The 23766-nt window shown below is 42.7% G+C and overlaps 2 protein-coding genes across 6 annotated transcripts in view; one reads left to right on the top strand and one right to left on the bottom strand.

Moving 5' to 3' along the window:
* The window catches only part of LOC110530072 (protein ANKUB1-like), a 99721-nt gene that overhangs the window by 8187 nt on the left and 67768 nt on the right, over positions 1 to 23766 (top strand). Inside the window, exons 1-2 of one of the 3 annotated variants that reach the window (XR_005034834.1) lie at positions 5214 to 5741; positions 6946 to 7089. The exons of the other annotated variants lie outside the window; for them this stretch is intronic. The gene's annotated coding sequence lies outside the window, so the exon portion shown is untranslated. Of the gene's footprint in view, positions 1 to 5213; positions 5742 to 6945; positions 7090 to 23766 lie in introns of those variants that run through there. 3 annotated transcript variants of the gene reach the window in all.
* On the bottom strand, positions 349 to 22578 carry LOC118937415. Of its 3 annotated transcripts, none has more exons than XM_036936625.1 (6): positions 22317 to 22578; positions 21990 to 22065; positions 2726 to 2844; positions 2461 to 2497; positions 2248 to 2329; positions 349 to 465 (listed from the first exon to the last, which is right to left on the bottom strand). In XM_036936625.1, the coding sequence occupies exons 1-6, from the start codon at positions 22373 to 22375 to the stop codon at positions 458 to 460; spliced, it is 381 nt and encodes a 126-aa protein (XP_036792520.1). In that variant the 5' UTR covers positions 22376 to 22578; the 3' UTR covers positions 349 to 457. The 3 variants fall into 3 exon arrangements, with proteins under 3 accessions (XP_036792520.1, XP_036792485.1, XP_036792412.1); XM_036936517.1 differs by lacking the exons at positions 349 to 465; positions 2248 to 2329; positions 2461 to 2497; positions 2726 to 2844 and adding exons at positions 12826 to 15249; positions 20831 to 21252; positions 21372 to 21408; positions 21643 to 21739 and having other exon boundaries at positions 22317 to 22382; XM_036936590.1 differs by lacking the exon at positions 349 to 465 and having other exon boundaries at positions 1137 to 2329.

Below are 23766 nucleotides of genomic sequence, written 5' to 3'. Positions count from 1 at the left end.
ATCTTGTCCTTCAGATCTTCCAGCAAATTCTGTTTGTTCTCGTCAACAAAAGCCACCATTGTGTCAGAGATCATGGTCATGACTTGCCCTGTTAGACTCTTGCTCTCTTGGTCAACTTTTTCAAGTTTAGCAGCCAGCTCTCTCACCATGCTCTCAGTCACCTTGGTCTGTGAGTCTCCCCTTACCGGTGTCACTACAGAGGTTTGGCTAGCGGAGGCACTCTTAACGACCACTGATAAGGCCGACTTGACATCTTTAGCCAACTCTGCCATTACAGCAGGGGTTAGCATCATAGAGCCTGCACTTCCAGATGGAGAATTGGACATGCATGCAAGTTTGGATAGAGAACCTTGCAGGCTGTCCTGTACACAGGTGACAAGGGTGTCCTCTGAGACACCTAAGAGGACTTGTAGCGTCTCAGAGTTGGTTGTTTTCTTCTGCACATCAGACAGAGAGGTTAGAGTCCTTGGGAAAAAAAACGCAGAAATCATCAAAGTCAAACAAATAATATGTAAGGCTGTGATGCACATTCAGTGTGTCAAATACATCTGCACCATTGAAAACAATGAGGAAAACGCTGCTGTTTCTCTGAGAAAAAACCTTAGTGTGATGTCAGCCTAACTGCTTAATTTCTAAAGCCCAATAAAGTGTATTTTGTATAAGTCATTTGTATTGAAACTGGCCTGTAGATATCTATCTATCCTGGCAATATCTATCCTCTACAAAAATCCAAATTGCTATAAACTTCAAATACTGTAACTTCTAATAACTTCAAGGACAATCATAAATACAAGGCAGTTTGAAGAAATGTTAAAGGGAAATTTCTAAATGTTTCAACTTCATATTCATCATCTCCAGCACCACCCCAACATCAGCATATGTGAAAAACGGGCATTTCTATGTTTTGTAGTAAAAAAGAAAGAGGAAGATAAGTGTTTTCTATGACATCATCAACCAATTAGTAGGCAATGCCTACTCATAATTGGTTAAAATCACACGATGCACACTGATGATGTCATTAGAATCTAGAGCTGAGCATTTAACCAACATTTTTGTTATTTTTCGGTTTTTAAACAACTAATTGACCGACGTCGGCTCAATTATTTCAATTCCATATAGTTAATTTTTTTCTTCTTCTGTGAGCTCGATGCTCAGTTTCTGTAGAGATAAATCAGATCAAGCACGAACTATGCAATGTAGTAGGGAGTTGTAGTTTCCAACAGGCCAATATTCTACATAGTTTAGCACAGAAAATACGGCAATTAATTCCCATAATCCATTGCACGCCCACTTGCTTGTCCACTCTGTGTGGAGCAGATACGGAAACCTCATTAACTGAGACGGAGAGACGAGAGAATGCATGAGAGAGATAAAAAGCAGTTGCGTTGCGAGGATTCTCTACCTGGAAATACATGATCTAAGTGATTGACAGTTGGTGTTCAGCGGTCATAAAAGTAGGTCTTATTTACTTAGAAGAACTACTAAAATAGTGATTTTGTCAGACAGGATAAGCAGCAGCTCTATAGAGAAGAGTTGATGACTTGGAATGAAATAATAAAGTCATCAAATAAATATTTTATATGAGAAAGTAAATGATGGTTGATAAGTCATAAACAGTAATGGACAGTCACTACCATCATGGGACTTTTATTCATTGTTTTATTATGTGTTGTTACAGCATTCAACACACATAATCCATAATGCATTCAATGTCTAAAAAAAGTATTGAAATCCAAAACCGTGATTATTTTTTAAATATTTGAATGGAAACCAAACCAACCTCAAAAAGCACTAATTTCTCAGCACTATTGGAAACAGTTACGTCCCTCTATATTTTTTTTACTACAAAGCATGGAAATGTGTAATTTTCACATATGGTGATGCTGGAGATGAATATGAAGTTGTTAAATTTCCCTTTAAGAACATACCTCATGGCCCCCTTGGGCAGGTAGCTTCCACTGCCCAGACTGCCCTTAGTCAGGTAAATCTCCTTGAACTTAAGTTGTGATTCCTGCTCTTCTTCCTCTTCCTGCTCCATACAGTTGGAGGAAGGGTAGGGAGTCGGGATGCGAAAGCTATTGTAAGACTTTCGACTGCCTGGCCTCTTAGGTACACCAGCCTCAGTAAATCTCACGCGGGACTTGGTGTTAACCTTATCGTCTAACAGACTGGTGAGTGACGCTGTGAGAGATCTCTGTGACAATGGAGAGGAGGCAGCATCTTGGATGCCCAGTAGTTCGTAAAGACCTGGGATGATGATCTGCATCAGCTTGTCCGATAAAAACTGGACAATCCTCAGACACAAGCCGGCAAGCTGATGTTTTGTCAGCTGTATTCCAGAAACAGAAGAAGTGTTTTAAAATGTTGCATAGTGCGTCTTTCAAAAGCTTATGAACAAGGTTAAACATTAGGCAGAGTTTTCATGGTAATCTGATTAAATTGTCAGTAACATGATCTTACCGGGTCAAACATACCCTCACGAATCCCCCTCCATTGCCTGAAAACAATATTGTTATAAATGTTGTCATATCAGGATGCGTGGCAGAATTGTTTTTATTTAATTATTTGCCTGATCGTGAAGTTATACTTGCTTTGTGTCAGTTGTTTTGGCAAAATTGCAATGTGACAACTTTTCTAGCAATGACATTTTTTTTCAGATTGATCAGTTTCTAATTTGATCCTATTTTCTTGAAGGTGTGATAGTACCAAAGAAAACAGAACATACTTCTCAGTTAGGTTTTGAAGGAAGTCCATAAGTGTCAGATGTTCCACATTGTTGAGCTTCCCCTCTTCTGTGGTTTCCATCACTGAGGTTGCTCTGCTCCTGGTAGAATTGCTCTGCTCCTGGTAGAAATGTAATTATATTGCAAATAATCAAACTTAATAAACAACAAATATCATACTGAAATAATTATTAACTGTTAAAGAGTGGAGGAGCATTGGCAACGTTGGGCCAATTAAACAACTGCAACACAACAGAGATGGTTGTGGTACGTCAACATTGCCAATGATAGCATCACTATAACATTTTATTGGATTAATGTTGTAATATGAAATGACAAGGTCAACTTACCATCTCATTGACAGCTTCAGAGGTCAGGTGGTCATCCATCACACAGACAGGCAGGTCTAGAGACTGGGACAAGGCTCTATGGTCATAACCAGGAGAGAATGGAAACATCAGAGCAGTCCCAATGGCAGAATCTAACCACTGTCTTCATGTCAAAGACTCACTCACTCATTTGCTTTGTCAAACCTACCCCTTAGAATGACTTCGATATTAACACGGAATATATTTTGTTATTAAGAGATCTCTCAATAATAATTCTCACAATAGCATATTGGTAGTAGTCAGTGACATATTAAAGCTAAGCAGGGCTGGGTGTAGTTAAAACCCTGGATAGGGTTCGATCCCGGGCTGAGGTGCTGCCTATAGTTTTTTTCTGAAAGTGTATATAATGTTGAAAATCTGACATGGTTTCAAAGGTACAAATTCAACCTATTTTATACAAGGTTTGGCTATGCTGAATTTAGTTTACAATGACATCGTCCTGTGGTTGAAATTTCACCCTCAAAACAACAGTTAGGCCTATACCCCATTATATCCACTACACCCCCCCCCCCCCCCCCCCCACACACACACACTTTATATTTTACCAATATATATGGAGCCACCAGCCCTAAAGCATGAACATGTTTTTTTGCTAGAAAATGTGGATTAAGAGAAGCAAAATGATCATTTTCGCTAGTTTCAACTAAATAGAAGGGCAACAAGACATTGACAAACTTTGACATATCTGCTTTCACCGGGATTTAAAAACCAAGGCTTTCCGAAAATGTTTACCTCAGCCAGTTTAGAACCCAGGTGTGTCTACAAAACACATGTACTCCTCCATAAGGTTCATGGGTTCCCTATTGTTTTATCCCAGTACAAGAGGGGCAACTGGATTCAGGATTAAACACAAGCAGTCTTTAAGGTATATCTTATTACAGTTTAGGCCTACCTTATTATTTTCTTCCATCTGGCAAAATCATTTTAAGGAATGAAATCTGTTTTGTTGCTAGTATTATTAGTAACTGTAGGAAAATACAGCTGTAGAGTACAAGAATCAGCTACTTTCTGAAGGGCAGCCAAGCTCATAAGCAATTTGGAACCTACAGACAATTATGACAAAATTGGAACGCATGATTGCGTCACAAACGCCTTGTGGTCACATGTTATTTTAGGGCGTGGCTCCGCATTCGTGACCGGTTGTCTTAATGTCCTTAAGCAACAACAACAAAAAAAACATAAATAGCTACTACAATTTCGAAACATGATTTTGTCATCAGTTCAGTACCATTTGTTTGATTTTGTGGACCCACGACTAGACTTTATCCATGTTAGCTAGTTGCTAGCGATGCTAGTCAGCATAGGCTGCTACGTGATAAACAGTTCGCGTTAGCGAATTAGCTACCTAGCTAGCCAGCCTAACAAGCTGTCAAATCCAATGGAAACCGATGCAACCCTGCTGCCAAATAAGGGCTAGCTCGATGACCCGTGGTAACAGTGAGGTCCCCATGAGTTTCAAGGCTTTAATAAGTGCTATCGTGCAGAAAAAGCGAATAAAATACTGGTTGATGAGCTAGCTAAGTTAGCAAGACGGATATGACCGTTAACAGCGTGCATGCACAAATGCATGACGACACATTGAATATAAGTGAAGCAGGGATGCAGAACGAGATCGCCCCACCAAGCCAGATAGTAGAGGGGTACAACAACGCCGGGACACAGAGGCATAGCTCATACAATTATATTTTGTTCCAGTCAATGACAATACATGTTGAAAAATAAATACCTGCGTCAAATATATGGCATCGCATGCTAGTGAAAAGATAGCTTGCATGAATTTTTTTTTTTAAATCAGGTGACCACTAGATGTCCTCGTATATCCACATTTAGATCAACTGTACTTGATTTTTCATCAGCACTGTGAATGACAAGCCCACTGAATCTAGTTTAATAATCTGTATACTCAGCAGGTAGAGGCATAGGTACTTCAAATCAGTGCTTAATTTGAGCCGGATCATGCCAGAACAGGATCCGGCACCTTTCCATTCTGGACTGTTTTGTTCCGGAACATACTTGGCCGAATCCGGTACCTCTCGTGCCATGAAAAATAATTTTCACTTTTTGCTATGTAACAATTATAATAAAAGCGATCAAAGTTCGAGTTGCCTCTTCGTCAATTATCCTGCCCCCTCATCTCTCCAGAGTTGCACTTCATCATTTGTTTCCTTATAGAATCATAGCTGCATGAAGGGTTCTGGAGGAATTTTCTAAAGTTACGGAATTACTGCTGTCTGTTCAGAAATAAATTAAATCATTCAGAATAGCCTAATACGTCACGAGAAGCCCTATAATTTAGCTACAGAGGACCAATAGCTTCTTTTTTAAATAGCCTAGCTGCGGATTGTAACCCAATAACAAAGAATAGCCTACAGTCGGGAACGCGAGGCAAATCTGTCAGTGAAAAAACAGCACGCAGACAAAACAGGCCTTTTGCAATATTTCAAATACAATCGAGGGAAAACACAGGTTGAAAAGCAATGACTCTTGCTGAAAAGATAAGACTATGCTGTAGACTACCAAAATATTTGATCAAAACCCAAACATTGTTTTACAAAACAGAGAGAGAGAGAGATAGGCTTTTGACACGAGCGCATCGACAATCTCCAGCGAGTGAGCTGCGCATCATTGGGTGAGTCAGTGAAACTGGAAAGTATTTTTAGGACTAATTTCCTCCTCATATTGTAGCCTACTATATGTTTCTCCACAAACCTAGGCCTATAGGCTATTGATGGATTCAAGACAAGGTCGTTTTTATTGATCTCAGATACTAAATTTGTCAGTGTCAAAGTAGCCTGCCATTTCGATCATTTGTGCGGATTAAAAAAAAGATAATGCCAAAGTCTCCAGTTATGTAAAAGGATGTAGAATTGCACGAAATGCGGTTTTAAAAAGGCCAACACTTTCCCGGACCCTAGGCTACTAAAAATGTTCCCCATGTGTGCACCTTCTATAAGCACCTTCTACCCAAATGTGATGATATCAAATCAAATTTATTTATATAGCTGATATCTCAAAGTGCTGTACAGAAACCCATTCTAAAACCCCAAACAGCAAGCAATGCAGGTGATGATATGCGTTCAATGCTCTATTACAAAAGGTGATCTTTTTTCTCATGAGTTCTGGTACCACAGAACCCCCCCTCTAGCACCCACTCTTTGTTCTAGCACCTCCCAATTTACAAATTAAGCTCTGCTTCAAATTTTTATTTTACAAGGCAAGTCAGTTAAGAACAAATTCTTATTTTCAATAAAGGCCTAGGAACTGCCCTATAGCAATAAGGCACCTCGGGCTTCCCGAGTAGCGCAGTGGTCTAAGGCACTGCGTAGTACTAGCTGTGCCACTAGAGATCCTGGTTCAAGTCCAGGCTCTGTCGCAGCCGGCCGTGACTGGGAGACCCATGGGGCGGCGTACAATTGGCCCAGCATCATCCGGTTTAGTGGAGGGTTTGGCCCGGCAGGGGTGTTCTTGTCCCATCATGCACTAGTGACTCCTATGGCGGGCCAGGCGCAGTGCACGCTGACACGGTCGACACCGCTTAACCTGGAAGCCAGCTTCCAGGTTAAGCGGGCATGGTGTCATGAAGCAGTGTGGCTGTGGCAGTGTGGCTTGGCTTGGCTGGGTTGTGTTTCGGAGGACTCTTGGCTCTCGCCTCTCCCAAGTTGTAGCAATGGGATACCACTAAATTGAAAAAAAAAAAAGTCACCTTGGGGGTTTGTGGTATATGGCCAATATACCACACCTTATTTATTTCTTAATTGTACACAATTGGACACTTTTACAATTATTGTGTGGCTTTTTGGCTCCTTGTGTTTCCAATCTTCTTCCTCTGGCAGGATTACTTCCACGTGCAACTGTCAGACGACAAGCAGGTGAGGCACTTCCTGGAGCTGAGCTATGCTGGTGCCATCCTTCGGGACAGCTGGGTCCTGACAGACGTTGGCATCACCCCTAGCAGTGCCATCTGCTGCCTGCTGAAGGTACCAGCCGAACACCTAGCTGTTTCTACCCGTGCTTGAAAATGCATATCAAAGTGAGCTGGCTATTGCTTGAAACAGCTTCATACTATCATTAACATAAAGTGTTTCAGATATAGTGTGGTGATATATAGTATGGGGATATACAGTGCCTTGCGAAAGTTCAAGTGGGCCGAATACTTTCGCAAGGCACTGTATATAGCATGGTGATATTGTGGTGATATATAGTATGGTTAAATATTATGGTTATATAGTATGATTATATATATATTATGGTGATATAGAGTGTGGTAATATATAGTATGGTTATATAGTATGATTATATAGTATGGTTATATAGTAGGATTAGGTGATTTAGTTAATTCAAACAGGAGCCATTAATACAGGTAACGAGTGGAGGACAGAGGAGCCTCTTAAAGAAGAAGTTACAGGTCTGTGAGAGCCAGAAATCTTGCTTGTTTGTAGGTGACCAAATACTTATTTTCCACCATAATTTCCACCATAATTTGCAAATAAATTCATAAAAAATCCTACAATGTGATTTTTCTGGATTTTTTTTCTCATTTTGTCTGTCATAGTTGAAGTGTACCTATGATGAAAATTACAGGCCTCTCTCATCTTTTTAAGTAGGAGAACTTGCACAATTGGTGGCTGACTAAATACTTTTTTGCCCCACTGTATAGTGTGGTGGTATATAGTATGGTGATATATAGTATGTTGAGGTCACCCTGCTTGAGACTTAAAGTAATATTGCCCTTGCTCAACCAAGACCATGGTTATGGTAGAGTGATTGGTTAGTAAGGACACTGCTTTATACCGAGACCATGGTTATGGTAGAGTGATTGGGTAGTAAGAACACTGCTTCGTGAGTGTGAAGTGTTGTTGTACAGAGGTCCCTGGGTACATGTCCAGAGCCAGACAGGGACAGAACTCACTCTGTTCCACAAAGTTCTGTGGAAGATTTGCTAACAAAGGAGAGTGGTTATGTATCTAAGTACAAATGTAACCATCAGAATAATGTTTATTTGTGTTCCTTACTCCTTACTTACACATCCCATCATTGACATAGTCAAAGCCAGACCTTCTGTCTGTCTCTCCTTCTTGCTGGTTGACTAGAGTGGAAATCTATAGTATTGTATGGTTGACCTGGGATAGAGCTGAAATGTGGCCCGATGTAGTGTTGCCTTTGTACCAAACACCCTTACAGTCATAAACCTTTTCCCCATGTAATCGCCTCGACCTCAGTCTGGTGTTCGCTAACAGTATCTGAAGAGTCTGTATACCCAGTGGTGTATAGTACAGTAGAGCACAGCAGACTACAGCAGACTACAGTAGAGTACAGCAGACAGAGTACAGCAGAGTACAGTAGAGTACAGCAGAGTACAGTAGAGTACAGTAGAGTACAGCAGACAGAGTACAGCAGAGTACAGTAGAGTACAGCAGAGTACAGCAGACAGAGTACAGCAGACAGAGTACAGTAGAGTACAGTAGAGCACAGCAGGCCGTATAGTAGGAGAAGAAGAGGCCCTTTGGGTTCATTGAAATACATATTCATAATATTTCTGTTAACAATTTAATCTGCACCCAGATTAGTCTTCAATTTAATTTACACCCAGATTAGTGTTCAATTTAATCTGCACCCAGATTAGTGTTCAATTTAATTTTCACCCAGATTAGTGTTCAATTTAATCTGCACCCAGATTAGTGTTCAATTTAATTTTCACCCAGATTAGTCTTCAATTTAATTTTCACCCAGATTAGTGTTCAATTTAATCTGCACCCAGATTAGTCTTCAATTTAATTTTCACCCAGATTAGTGTTCAATTTAATCTGCACCCAGATTAGTGTTCAATTTAATCTGCACCCAGATTAGTCTTCAATTTAATCTGCACCCAGATTAGTGTTCAATGTGATAGAACAAAACTCAGTACAGCACATGAATTAGAAAATGTTGTTACAAATTTGAGCCACGAGATGGTGGTAGATTATAAATTTAAATAGCATGGACATTTGATTTGTCTCTGGATAGAAATTGCCCTTGGGCACAGATCAGTTTACTCTCACCAAATCCTAACCTTTACCATTAGCAGTAAAACCACAAACCAGACCTAAGATCAGTGCAAAGGAGCCACTTCATCTTACCCCTGTAATTATATGACTCCTAACTTATATATACTGAGTGTACCAAACATTAGAAACACTTTCCTAATATTGAGTTGCACCCCACCTTCTGCCATCAGAACAGCCTCAATTCGTTGGGGCATGGAATCTACAAGGTGTTTGAAAGCGTTCCCCAGGGATGCTGGCCCATGTTGACTCAGTGCCGTGACGGGGGAGACCCTCTCAGTCTTGGGCACTGTGTTTCTCCTGAGTACGTCTGTGGCCAGGCTCATGACCCTGGTGTCCCAGCAGTGTGGGCTTCCCGTCAGCTCCTTCAGACTGAGCTCTCCCACCGGCCTGCAACTCTACGACTGCAACCGGCTGCACGACTACGCCATTGACCTGGGTATGGCCTTCCTTGTGCAGTAGATCAATGGTCCTCTGGCTCAACACCTTATGGATGTAACACAGAGACAAATGGACTGTATGGAACACATTCTTGGTTCATGGCAACCAGGAGGACAACCTGCATGTGTCTCTGTCTCTCAGGGGCTACTCTACGGTTAGACACCTGGGATGGGTGGGCGGAGTTCCTCAGAGGCTGCTTCCTGGGACACAGACTGACAGTCCAACGACACCTGTCTAGGGAGAGACCTGTGATGAGGTCAGAATACACATCTACACACTGAACTGTATGATAGACTTACTATCAACAGTGATGGTACTGAACCTTTATATAGCTTACAATGATAGTACTGACCCTGTATATAGCTTACAATGATGGTACTGACCCTGTATATAGCTTACAATGATGGTACTGACCCTGTATATAGCTTATATTCTCGTGTTTTTTTCCTTCATACGTTTTTTCTCTTACCCTGATATTTAATACTGCATTGTGGGAAAGAGCTTGCAAGTAAGCATTTTACTGTTCTGTTTTATAACCCACTGTATCTTGTGAACTTGACAAAAAAAACTTGAAACGTGTTATAAATACATTGATTCTGTATTATTCCATGTTCCAGCTCCGGGTGGCACTCTACATCGCTGCTTCTCTGGGCCACCTGGACCTGGCCGGCTGGCTGCTGGAGAGGGGGGTGCGTGTCATTGAGCCGGTGGGGGTTCACCCTTACCGTGAGTGGTGCCACCAGACGGCCCACCCCGACGTCGCCAAGTGTCCCGCTGTCGCCTCCATCGAGCGCGGCCAGCTCACCATCCTCAAACTCTTTATCGCCAGCAGCGTTCTGACCCTTGCCTGTCGGGATCCCCAGGGTCGCGACCCCCTGAGGATCGCCCTCCAGTACGGCCACAGAGAGTGTGTGCGTCACCTGGCCACCAAGCTGTTCTCTGTGGTGGTGAGACTTTGGAACGGATGATGCCTGAAACAATGTGGACGACTTAGAATTCCGTTCCTTTTGATGAGGCTTATAGATATAGTATTGTCTGTTTGATGGTTAGTCTGAGGGCATAGCAGGATTTCATATAAGTGTCTGGATTAGTGTCCCGCTCCTTGAAACCGGCAGCTCTAGCCTTTAGCGCGGTGTGGATGTTGCCTGTAATCCATGGCTTCTGTCGGGGATATGTACATACGGTCACTGTGGGCACGACGTTGTCGATCCACTTATTGATGTAGCCTGTGACTGAGGTGGTATACTCCTCAATGCATGTGGATGAATCGCAGAACATATTACAGTCTGTGCTAGCAAAACAGTCAACATATGACAACAAATGAATGCAATCTCATTTAATGAGGAAAATTATCTTGGGTTGGAGAAGCTTCTAGTGATGGCTCTATACATTCTGGTGAAAAGGGAGGTTTTGCGACTCTTCTCTTCAGGTGGGAAGGAATATGCGATGTCATTTCCCTCTGGAGCAAAGGAGCCATGAGAATTTGTCCTCGACTCTGCAAAGAAAGACCATCCTGTATGTCATGGGTAACAATTCAGAGCAGAGTGCAATGTCTTTCCAAATGAATTAGTTGAACGCTAAAGTAATAATATCTTAGTCTTGAATGAGCAGCAGCAGGGCTTACCTGTAAAGTACACAGTAGGGGAAATTTTCTGAGGCTGGTACTCCATAGACTTTTGAGGACAGTGGTCCTTTCTAACTTTCTTGGAACCCTGTTTGGTGGGAAAAGGCACATTAAAACAAACTGTTATATATCTTAAAGTACAGTATATCAACTGGAAAAAGGCCATACAATGCTAAAATACTGAATTATATAAACAAATAATATCTCATACATTCAAAAGCAGTGTTATTCATGAAAAATCTGTACTTATACCTTTATGTTAAAGCATATCTTGCTGAACATGGTTTTCTTGCTTTTCTTGGACTTGAAGATGGGGATCTGCTCTCCAGTACTGCTGGTGCTATCCCTTACCAAATCCAACATCCCTTCTACAATGTCACTGGTGGCCATGCTGGTACCGGACTCAAAAGAACATTTGGCATTGGCTTTGGTGATCATTTGATGACTAGAGTCAACTAATAAGGCATCCATCATTTTGTTGACCATGACCTTCGTGAGCTGATTCATTGTGTCACTATCCTCTGGCTTGCTCTGATTGAGCTGGATAGGAAAGACCATGCAAGTAGAGGTGCTTGGTTCATTCTGGACTGAAACATCAATGTTGATATTTTCAGACTCATCTAACCACTGTTTTAGGAAGCCCTTCACTGTCTCTTCAGCAAATATCTGGAGAAGCTGAGAGGAGAGCTTCTTGGATATGGCACATTGTTCCTTTCCCCATTTCAGCCTTGAAAGAATGGAGTCTGAAGCACTTCTGGCTGCTGCCAATGTTAAGACCTGTGGAGTGCTGTGGCTGTCCTGAAGGGCTATCACTTTATCCACAAATTCATGACTGAAAATGTGGATGGTCCCAGTGGAAATTATTTTTCTCAATTTCCTAACAGCAGATCGGAGGTCGTCAGGATGAGAAGCACCCTGTCCATCTTCCTGTGTGTTCTCAACACTTTCCACCATTTCGTCCACTACCACCTCAGCAGCTTGCCTGACTTTGTCCACAAAGGATGGGGGAAGTAAGTTCTCTGTGTGAAACAAGTCCTGAATGATCATGTTTCTTACAATGGGAAAGTCACTCTGAGCAGATAATTCAGTGGGGATGGGAGTACCGGGCAAGGTGAAGTCCCATTCTGACTGCTTTGATTTTGAAGTAGGTGTTAGAGAGATGGAGGAGTGTGAAGAAGAGGTATTTCTTGTATTTTGGCTGTCAGCACTCCTACAACGGATCGTGCCAATATCCTCCAGGATGGATCCTGAGAGCTTAGTGGTTTTAGGTAGTAATTTGTGCGGAATGTCCACACAGGCATCGTTTCCACCAGGTGTAACACTGCTCTGGTTGACCTCAAGATGGCAGAGACTTGCTCTTTGTGAAGCAGGACTGCTTTGATATGTAAATATTTGGATTGAACCAAGTGTTGTGTCTGACATTTGAATATCTTTTCTGAGAAACTCCGTAATCTTACTTTGCAGACTGTAGTAGATGTTACGAGCAACAGACCAGATTATTTTCTCAGAAACCTGTCCAGTGGTGAGTAGGGAGGTTCCAGATACCATGTCAGATGTTTGGGTGGTCTGGGTGAGCTCCTGCAGATCTTTCACTATGGTTTGTATAATATCAGTAGATGTGGTGGATGTAGATACAGACTGGAGGTACTTATCTGTTGTGCCTTCCTCCACAATGTTAAATGATCTAGAGATGACCTCACTCACTCCTTTCTCAGCTTTGGTTTGGAACTCATGACTAGAACGTTTTTGGAGGCTCTTTGTTGAAAGACTGTGGGAAGATGCAATGCCTTTGGAGGCAGCCGTGCTGCAATCTAGACTTACTGGAGAGGTTCGCTCAGTAGAACCTTGGAGACGTTCAAACATGTCTTCACATGGTGTTGGGGACCTTGACAAGGAGATGTCCTTCAGCTGAGACAGAACACCACCTACCAATATGTTGACCTCAAGGGACATATCAGATATTTTCTTTCCTACTGTGGAGAAGCAAGGTGCATTTGATGTCTGATCCTCACATGAGGTCAAGATTGTTGAAATGACCTGTTTGGTACTATTGTTCATTAGACCCTCTTCTGTTTCAGTCCAGAGAAGTTTTGAACTCTCTGACACCCATGTGTAGAGTCACTTCCTGGTTCAAACTGGGCAAGTGAGGCACACTCTTACTAGCTTGCGTCAAGCTCTGGCTTGCCAAACCAAGGTACTCCTTAGTCACAAGATGTCCAGAGTCCTCTGTGGGTGTATGGCTAGACATTCTTCTCTGCACGTCTGATCTCCGCCGGTGAATGGTGAAGCCCTTTAATGTCTTCTGAATATTGTTATATAAACTAGTGGTAGCAGACCAGATCCTGCTCTGTAGCTTTTGTGCATTTTCCTGGAGGTCAGGTTCTCTCTCCTCTACTTCTGCAGGTTGCGCCGAGCTCTGCAGGTCTTCCACAAATGTGTCAATGATGCCAAAGGCAGCAGAATCCGCACAAATATCCTTTGACAAGGTTCTCTGGTTTTGAACGGAACAAGACCTGGATGCTACAGAATAAGCAGGCTGTGCACTCGGTAAGCTACTGTTGGACTTTTTAACTAGGAACTCACTCACTGCTTGAGTGGTGTCTCTCTTGAATTCCTCACTTGAGAGTTTTTTCATGCAATCTAACAGACTGGTCAAAGAAGCTGTGGCCTTACTTCTGCTGTCCTCAATTTGAGAGGGGACCTCAGATACTATTGGTGATGAGGCCCTGGAATGGGAGTATTCCCCATGCTGAGCCAGAACACCCTCTACAAATTGTTGTCTCTCAATAGAGAAGCCTGATCCTTTTTCTCCAACAGTGTACAGGGCGTCCTCCTTTGACATCTCAGTGTTGTACAATCCCAGAAGCTCTGAAATGACTTCTTTGGTGCAAGTTGTCAGAAGGAGCTTGCTTTCTTCTGACTCAGTTTGTGCCCAAATTAGTTTTGAGCTCTCACTTAGGCCTCTTTGTAAAGTAACTTCACCAGTGGACTCTGGCAACTGAGGCTCACTCTTACTGGGCCTATATTTCATGTCTAAGCAAGGAAGTGGAACTGTCTCCTTAAACTCAGCATTTGTGATGTTATCATCAGATGTGACAATGCTCTTTAAGGCACATCGCTGAAGCTTGCCGAAATAATCTTTCAAGTTGTTTTGGATGCTGTGGTAAATGTGAACAGCAGCAGACCAGGCACTCTTCTGTTGGGGACTCTCAGATTCAGCCAAGGACTTCATATCTGACACGAAAGTCTTAACAACTACTGACGCTGCTGAGCCCACTGGGTGAATTGACTCTGTCTTTACAATGCCAGACAATGTTTGACCTGATACAGCACCTGTTAACTCAGACTGAACGACTGAACTAGGAAAGCTCAAACTACTGACTTTTTTGGCAAGAACTCCACTCACTGCTTGTATTGCTGATGTTTGAAACTCCCGGCTGGAGAGTTTTTGGATGCTCTTAGATGTGAGCGTGCAGGAAGAACCAGATTCACCAATGTTGTAGCTGCTCTCGTATTTCCTTATCAGGGCATCAAGATCGTCAATGAAGCCAACATGCGATGCCAAAAACGTGATCTTGTCCTTCAGATCTTTCAGCAAATTCTGTTCGTTCTCGTCAACAAAAGCCACCATTGTGTCAGAGATCATGGTCATGACTTGCCCTGTTAGACTCTTGCTCTCTTGGTCAACTTTTTCAAGTTTAGCAGCCAGCTCTCTCACCATGCTCTCAGTCACCTTGGTCTGTGAGTCTCCCCTTACCGGTGTCACTTGAGAGGTTTGGCTAGCGGAGGCACTCTTAACGACCACTGATACGGCCGACTTGACATCTTTAATCACTTCTGCCATTACAGCAGGGGTCATCTTCGGAGAGCCTGCACTTCCAGATGGAGAATTGGACATGCATGCAAGTTTGGAGAGAGAACCTTGCAGGCTGTCCTGCACACAGGTGACGAGGGTGTCCTCTGAGACACCTAAGAGGACTTGTAGCGAGTCAGAGTTGGTTGTCTTCTTCTGCACATCAGACAGAGAGGTTCTTGAAAAAAAAAACAGAAATCATCACAGTCAAACAAATAATATGTAATGCTGTGAGGAACGTTGCTCTGGTGGAGGTGTGTCAAACACATCTGCACCATTGAAAATAGTGGAGGAATCGTTGCTTTTGCTCTGGGAAAACACCTTAGTGTGGTGGAGGTGTGTCAACCACAACTAATAATAAAAAATAATAATTTATTCAACTTCTATAGTTCTTTTCATTACAGAAAGATAAAAGAGAAAAGCTTCTGCCGGTTTGGAGAAGAAAAAAAAGACTAAATTATTCTGTTTTAAAGTCAAATAATATGATAAATTAGAGTACTTTTTTTGTAGAAGTAATTTGTATTGAAACTGGCTTGTACAGTTGAAGTCGGAAGTTTACATACACTTAGGTTGGAGTCATTAAAAGTCGTTTTTCAACCACTCCACAAATTCCTTGTTAACAAACTCTAGTTTTGGCAAGTCGGTTAGGACATCTACTTTGTGCATGACACAAGTTATTTTTCCAACAATTGTTTACAGACAGATTAGTTAACTTATAATTCACTGTATCTCAATTCCAGTGGGTCAGAAGTTTACATGCACTAAGTTGACTGTGCCTTTAAACAGCTTGGAAAATTCCAGAAAAGGATGTCATGGCTTTAGAAGCTTATGTTAGGCTAATTGACATCATTTGAGTCTGTGGATGTATTTCAAGGCCAACCTTCAAACTCAGTGCCACTTCGCTTGACATCATGAGAAAATCAAAAGAAATCAGCCAAAACCTCACAAAAAGAATTGGTTCATCCTTGGGAGCAATTTCCAAATGGCTGAAGGTACCACGTTCATCTGTACAAACAATAGTACGCAAGTATAAACACCATGGGACCACGCAGCCATCATACCACTCAGGAAGGAGACGCGTTCTCCTAGAGATCCTCCTAGGTCTCCTAGAGATGAACGTACTTGGGTGCGAAAAGTGCAAATCAATCCCAGAACAACAGCAATGGACCGTGTGAAGATGCTGGAGGAAACAGGTACAAAAGTATCTATATCCACAGTAAAAACGAGTCCTATATCGACATAACCTGAAAGGCCGCTCAGCAGGGAAGAAGCCACTGCTCCGGAAGCCGCCATAAAAAACCCAGACTACGGTTTGCAACTGCACATGGGGACAAAGATGACAACTTCCGTCGCCGACAGAGATGGCCGCCTCGCTTCGCGTTCCTAGGAAACTATGCAGTTTTTTGTTTTTTTACGTGTTATTTCTTACATTAGTACCCCAGGTCATCTTAGGTTTCATTACATACAGTCGAGAAGAACTACTGAATATAAGATCAGCATCAACTCACCATCAGTACTACCAAGAATATGTTTTTCGCGACGCGGATCCTGTGTTCTGCCTTACAAACAGGACAACTGAGTGGATTCCATGCAGCGACCCCAAAAAAAAAACAACTCCGAAAAAGAGGGAAACGAGGCGGTCTTCTGGTCAGACTCCGGAGACGGGCACACCGTGCACCACTCCCTAGCATTCTTCTTGCCAATGTCCAGTCTCTTGACAACAAGGTTGATGAAATCCGAGCAAGGGTAGCATTCCAGAGGGACATCAGAGACTGTAACGTTCTTTGCTTCACGGAAACGTGGCTCACTGGAGAGACACTATCCGAAGCGGTGCAGCCAACGGGTTTCTCCACACATCGCGCAGACAGAAACAAACATCTTTCTGGTAAGAAGAGGGGCGGGGGCGTATGCCTTATGACTAACGTGACATGGTGTGATGAAAGAAACATACAGGAACTCAAATCCTTCTGTTCACCTGATTTAGAATTCCTCACAATCAAATGTAGACCGCATTATCTACCAAGAGAATTCTCTTCGATTATAATCACAGCCGTATATATCCCCCCCAAGCAGACACATCGATGGCTCTGAACGAACTTTATTTAACTCTTTGCAAACTGGAAACCATTCATCCGGAGGCTGCATTCATTGTAGCTGGGGATTTTAACAAGGCTAATCTGAAAACAAGACTCCCTAAATTTTATCAGCATATCGATTGCGCAACCAGGGGTGGAAAGACCTTGGATCATTGTTACTCTAACTTCCGCGACGCATATAAGGCCCTGCCCCGCCCCCATTTCGGAAAAGCTGACCACGACTCCATTTTGTTGATCCCTGCCTACAGACAGAAACTAAAACAAGAGGCTCCCACGCTGAGGTCTGTCCAACGCTGGTCCGACCATGCTGACTCCACACTCCAAGACTGCTTCCACCACGTGGACTGGGACATGTTTCGTATTGCGTCAGACAACAACATTGACGAATACGCTGATTCGGTGTGTGAGTTCATTAGAACGTGCGTTGAAGATGTCGTTCCCATAGCAACGATTAAAACATTCCCTAACCAGAAACCGTGGATTGATGGCAGCATTCGCGTGAAACTGAAAGCGCGAACCACTTCTTTTAATCAGGGCAAGGTGTCTGGTAACATGACCGAATACAAACAGTGCAGCTATTCCCTCCGCAAGGCTATCAAACAAGCTAAGCGTCAGTACAGAGACAAAGTAGAATCTCAATTCAACGGCTCAGACACAAGAGGCATGTGGCAGGGTCTACAGTCAATCACGGACTACAGGAAGAAATCCAGCCCAGTCACGGACCAGGATGTCCTGCTCCCAGGCAGACTAAATAACTTTTTTGCCCGCTTTGAGGACAATACAGTGCCACTGACACGGCCTGCAACGAAAACATGCGGTCTCTCCTTCACTGCAGCCGAGGTGAGTAAGACATTTAAACGTGTTAACCCTCGCAAGGCTGCAGGCCCAGACGGCATCCCCAGCCGCGCCCTCAGAGCATGCGCAGACCAGCTGGCCGGTGTGTTTACGGACATATTCAATCAATCCCTATACCAGTCTGCTGTTCCCACATGCTTCAAGAGGGCCACCATTGTTCCTGTTCCCAAGAAAGCTAAGGTAACTGAGCTAAACGACTACCGCCCCGTAGCACTCACTTCCGTCATCATGAAGTGCTTTGAGAGACTAGTCAAGGACCATATCACCTCCACCCTACCTGACACCCTAGACCCACTCCAATTTGCTTACCGCCCAAATAGGTCCACAGACGATGCAATCTCAACCACACTGCACACCGCCCTAACCCATCTGGACAAGAGGAATACCTATGTGAGAATGCTGTTCATTGACTACAGCTCGTCATTCAACACCATAGTACCCTCCAAGCTCGTCATCAAGCTCGAGACCCTGGGTCTCGACCCCGCCCTGTGCAACTGGGTACTGGACTTCCTGACGGGCCGCCCCCAGGTGGTGAGGGTAGGCAACAACATCTCCTCCCCGCTGATCCTCAACACTGGGGCCCCACAAGGGTGCGTTCTGAGCCCTCTCCTGTACTCCCTGTTCACCCACGACTGCGTGGCCACGCACGCCTCCAACTCAATCATCAAGTTTGCGGACGACACAACAGTGGTAGGCTTGATTACCAACAACGACGAGACGGCCTACAGGGAGGAGGTGAGGGCCCTCGGAGTGTGGTGTCAGGAAAATAACCTCACACTCAACGTCAACAAAACTAAGGAGATGATTGTGGACTTCAGGAAACAGCAGAGGGAACACCCCCCTATCCACATCGATGGAACAGTAGTGGAGAGGGTAGCAAGTTTTAAGTTCCTCGGCATACACATCACAGACAAACTGAATTGGTCCACTCACACAGACAGCATTGTGAAGAAGGCGCAGCAGCGCCTCTTCAACCTCAGGAGGCTGAAGAAATTTGGCTTGTCACCAAAAGCACTCACAAACTTCTACAGATGCACAATCGAGAGCATCCTGGCGGGCTGTATCACCGCCTAGTACGGCAACTGCTCCGCCCTCAACCGTAAGGCTCTCCAGAGGGTGGTGAGGTCTGCACAACGCATCACCGGGGGCAAACTACCTGCCCTCCAGGACACCTACACCACCCGATGTCACAGGAAGGCCATAAAGATCATCAAGGACATCAACCACCCGAGCCACTGCCTGTTCACCCCGCTATCATCCAGAAGGCGAGGTCAGTACAGGTGCATCAAAGCTGGGACCGAGAGACTGAAAAACAGCTTCTATCTCAAGGCCATCAGACTGTTAAACAGCCACCACTAACATTGAGTGGCTGCTGCCAACACACTGACTCAACTCCAGCCACTTTAATAATGGGAATTGATGGGAAATTATGTAAATATATCACTAGCCACTTTAAACAATGCTACCTTATATAATGTTACTTACCCTACATTATTCATCTCATATGCATACGTATATACTGTACTCTATATCATCGACTGTATCCTTATGTAATACATGTATCACTAGCCACTTTAAACTATGCCACTTTGTTTACATACTCATCTCATTTGTACATACTGTACTCGATACCATCTACTGTATCTTGCCTATGCTTCTCTGTACCATCACTCATTCATATATCCTTATGTACATATTCTTTATCCCCTTACACTGTGTACAAGACAGTAGTTTTGGAATTGTTAGTTAGATTACTTGTTGGTTATTACTGCATTGTCGGAACTAGAAGCACAAGCATTTCGCTACACTCGCATTAACATCTGCTAACCATGTGTATGTGACAAATAAAATTTGATTTGATTTGAAGATCGTACTTTTTGGAGAAATGTCCTCTGGTCTGATGAAACAAAAATAGAACTGTTTGGGCATAATGACCATCATTATGTTTGGAGGAAAAAGGGTGAGGCTTGCAAGCTAAAGAACACCATCCCAACCTTGAAGCACGGGGGTAGCAGAATCATGTTGTGGGGGTGCTTTGCTGCAAGAGGGTCTAGTGCCCTTCACAAAATAGATAGCATCATGAAGATGGACAATTTTGTGGATATATTGAAGCAACATCTCAAGACTTCAGTCAGGAAGTTAAAGCTTGGTCGCAAATGGGTCTTCCAAATGGACATGACCCCAAGCATACTTCCAAAGTTGTGGCAAAATGACTTAAGAACAACAAAGTCAAGGTATTGGAGTGGCCATCACAAAGCCCTGACCTCAATCCTATAGAACATTTGTGGGCAGAACTGAAAAAGCTTGTGCGAGCAAGGAGGCCTACAAACCTGACTCAGTCATACCAGCTCTGTCAGGAGGAATGGGCCAAAATACTCCCAACTTATTGTGGGAAGCTTGTGGAAGGCTACCCAAAACATTTGACCCAAGTTAAACAATTTAAAGGCAATGCTACCAAATACTATTTGAGTGTATGTAAACTTCTGACCCACTGGGAATGTGAAGAAAGAAATAAAAGCTGAAATAAATTATTCTTTCTTCTTCTATTATTCTGACATTTCACATTCTTAAAATAAAGTCGTGATTTTAACTGACCTAAAACAGGGGAATTTTACTAGGATTAAATGTCAGGAATTGTGAAAAACTGAGTTTAAATGTACTTGGCTAAGGTGTATGTAAACTCAGAATTCAACTTTATATGGCCATATCTATCCTCTAAAAAAAAATGTGAAATTGCTATAAACATCAAATACTGTTTAAGGACAATCATAAATAAAAGGCAGTATTGAAGAATGGTTACAGACATACCTCATGGCTGGCTTGGGCAATGGTTTTGGGCAGTAGCTTCCACTGCCCAGACTGCCCATCTCCTTAGTCAGGTACATCTCCTTGAACTTAAGTTGTTGTGATTCCTGCTCTTCTTCCTCTTCCTGATCCATACAGTTGGAGGAAGGGTAGGGAGTCGGGATGCGAAAGCTATTGTAAGACTTTCGACTGCCTGGCCTCTTAGGTACACCAGCCTCAGTAAATCTCACGCGGGACTTGGTGTTAACCTTATCGTCTAACAGACTGGTGAGTGACGCTGTGAGAGATCTCTGTGACAATGGAGAGGAGGCAGCATCTTGGATGCCCAGTAGTTCGTAAAGACCTGGGATGATGATCTGCATCAGCTTGTCCGATAAAAACTGGACAATCCTCAGACACAAGCCGGCAAGCTGTTGTTTTGTCAGCTGTATTCCAGAAACAGAAGAAGTGTTTTAAAATGTTGCATAGTGCGTCTTTCAAAAGCTTATGAACAAGGCTAAACATTCAGTGATCATTGTATTCTAAATAAGCTTTCAGATCTTACCGGGTCAGAAATGCCATTACGAATCCTACTCCATTGCCTGAAAATGATTCATATGAATTATTCATATTAATAGTATTAATATTGTCAGAAATGTCGGTCAGTAGAGTCATCAGATTAAACAGTATTTTACACATGCTTTGTAGAAATTGTTTTGACAACATTGTGGTGTGATGTAACTTTTTCCGCAATGGAAATGTAGTTGATGAATCTGCTTTCATACAATCCTTTACAGGTTTGATAGTAGTACTGTACCAAAGAAAATAGAACATACTCCTCAGTTAGGTTCTGCAGGAAGTTGATAATCAGTGAAAAAAACTCGCACTGTTGAGGCTCTCTTCTTCTGTGGTTTCCACAGTGCTGGTTTGCTTCTGGTAGAAATAAACATTATGAGTCTCAAATAATGGCACCAACAGAGTCAAACTTAACATATACAACAAATATCATACTGAAAGAACTTATGAACCGTTAGAGTGTGGAGGAGCATTGGCAACGTTGGACAAATTTAAACAACTGAAACACAACAGAGATGGTTGTGGTACGTCAACATTGCCAATGATAGCATCACTATAACATTTTATTGGATTAATGTTGTAATATGAAATGACAAGGTCAATTTACCATCTCATTGACAGCTTCAGAGGTCAGGTGGTCATCCACCACACAGACAGGCAGGTCTAGAGACTGGGACAAGGCTCTATGGTCATAACCAGGAGAGAATGGAAACATCAGAGCAGTCCCAATGGCAGAATCTAACCACTGTCTTCATGTCAAAGACTCACTTAGTAGTTAATACATCGGTTCAAATAGATCGGCTGGGGACTTGACCCTACAAATGACTCCATGAATGACGCCTGACCTCCCCCATAACAAGTTCTTTCTTAGTAGTCTCTCTCTCTCTTAAACTCCACACAAATATCTAACTGGACAGAGTGTAAGTGGCCTTACCTGACTCTCTCAGTGTCAGAAACATCATAGTCTTGTTGTTCTATGTCCTCCAGGGACATCTCAGCTACAGCAGACGGGGCAAAGCCCGGGATGATCTCTCAAACTGAAAATAATGACTGTTTATGTGAACTGAACCATTTACAGTGGCTTGCGAAAGTATTCACCCCCCTTGGCATTTTCCCTATTTTGTTGCCTTATAACCTGGAATTAAAATAGATTTTTGCACTGTCAACTGTGGGACCTTAGGTATGTGCCTTTCCAAATCATGTCCAATCAATTGAATTTACCCCAGGTGGACTCCAATCATGTTGTAGAAATACCTCAAGGATGATCAAGGGAAACAGGACGCACCGGAGCTCAATTTCGAGTCTCATAGCAAAGGGTTTGAATACTTATGTAAATAAGGTATTTCTGTTTTTTTCCGTTTTAATTTGCAAAAATTTCTAAAAAACAGTTTTTGCTTTGTCATTATGGGATATTGTGTGTAGATTGATGAGGAAAATGTTGTATGTAATCCATTTTAGAATAAGGCTATAACGTAAAAAATGAAATGTGTAAAAAGTCAAGGGGTCTGAATACTTTCCAAATGCACTGAAGCAGTCTATAAGATATATCTTATTACAGTTTAGGCCTACCTTGTTATTTTATTCCATCTGGCAATATCATATTAATGGATTAAATCTATTTAGTTTGTTTTGTTGCTAGTATTTTTATTAATTGTTTGAAAATACAAGTATTATCTACTTTCTGAAGGACAGCCAAGTTGATAGGCAACATAGAAGCTACAGACAATTATGACATCATTGGAACACATGCACGTGTCACAAACACCTTTAGCCCAAAAAAGCAGTGTAGCAGTGCTGCCCAAGCTGGGGGCAATACACTTTTATTAGGCTTTTATTCAGATTCACAAACAATGCTCTACTTGAAGTCAATGAGTAAACATGTAGCAACATGGCTGAGCTTTAACGTGTAAGTAGAAGTTGACACTAACCATATGTATATTCCTAAAATGCTTGCCCTAAATACCAGTCTAGAACCCAGGTATGTCTCCTGCTATTTATAGTATCTTTCAAGTACATCTTATTACAGTTTAGGCCTATCTTATTATTTTCTTCCATCTAGCAATATCATTTTAAGGGCAAATACACACACGTGTTGTAGGCCAATGAACTCCATAGTTTTAGTTATAGTCGTAGTTTTTCCAGGACAGCTACACCACCCGATGTTACAGGAAGGCCATAAAGATCATCAAGGACAACAACCACCCGAGCCACTGCCTGTTCACCCCGCTATCATCCAGAAGGCGAGGTCAGTACAGGTGCATCAAAGCAGGGACCGAGTGACTGAAAAACAGCTTCTATCTCAAGGCCATCAGACTGTTAAACAGCCACCACTAACATTGAGTGGCTGCTGCCAACACACTGACACTGACTCAACTCCAGCCACT

The sequence above is a fragment of the Oncorhynchus mykiss genome, chromosome 1 (genome assembly GCF_013265735.2).
Source record: "Oncorhynchus mykiss isolate Arlee chromosome 1, USDA_OmykA_1.1, whole genome shotgun sequence".
Lineage (NCBI taxonomy): Eukaryota > Metazoa > Chordata > Actinopteri > Salmoniformes > Salmonidae > Oncorhynchus > Oncorhynchus mykiss.
Note: the sequence above shows the minus strand (reverse complement) of the source record. Positions and strands in the feature narration are given on the sequence as shown.

What these genes read in the sequence shown, in the direction of transcription:
- LOC118937415 (XM_036936517.1), bottom strand. Translation starts at nt 21,189, where the DNA reads ATGCAGATCATCATCCCAGGTCTTTACGAACTACTGGGCATCCAAGAT. An exon ending in TTGCCCAAGCCAGCCATGAG is followed by an intron (nt 15,250 to 20,830) that starts GTATGTCTGTAA and finishes TTTTTTTTCAAG; the next exon opens with AACCTCTCTGTCTGATGTGC.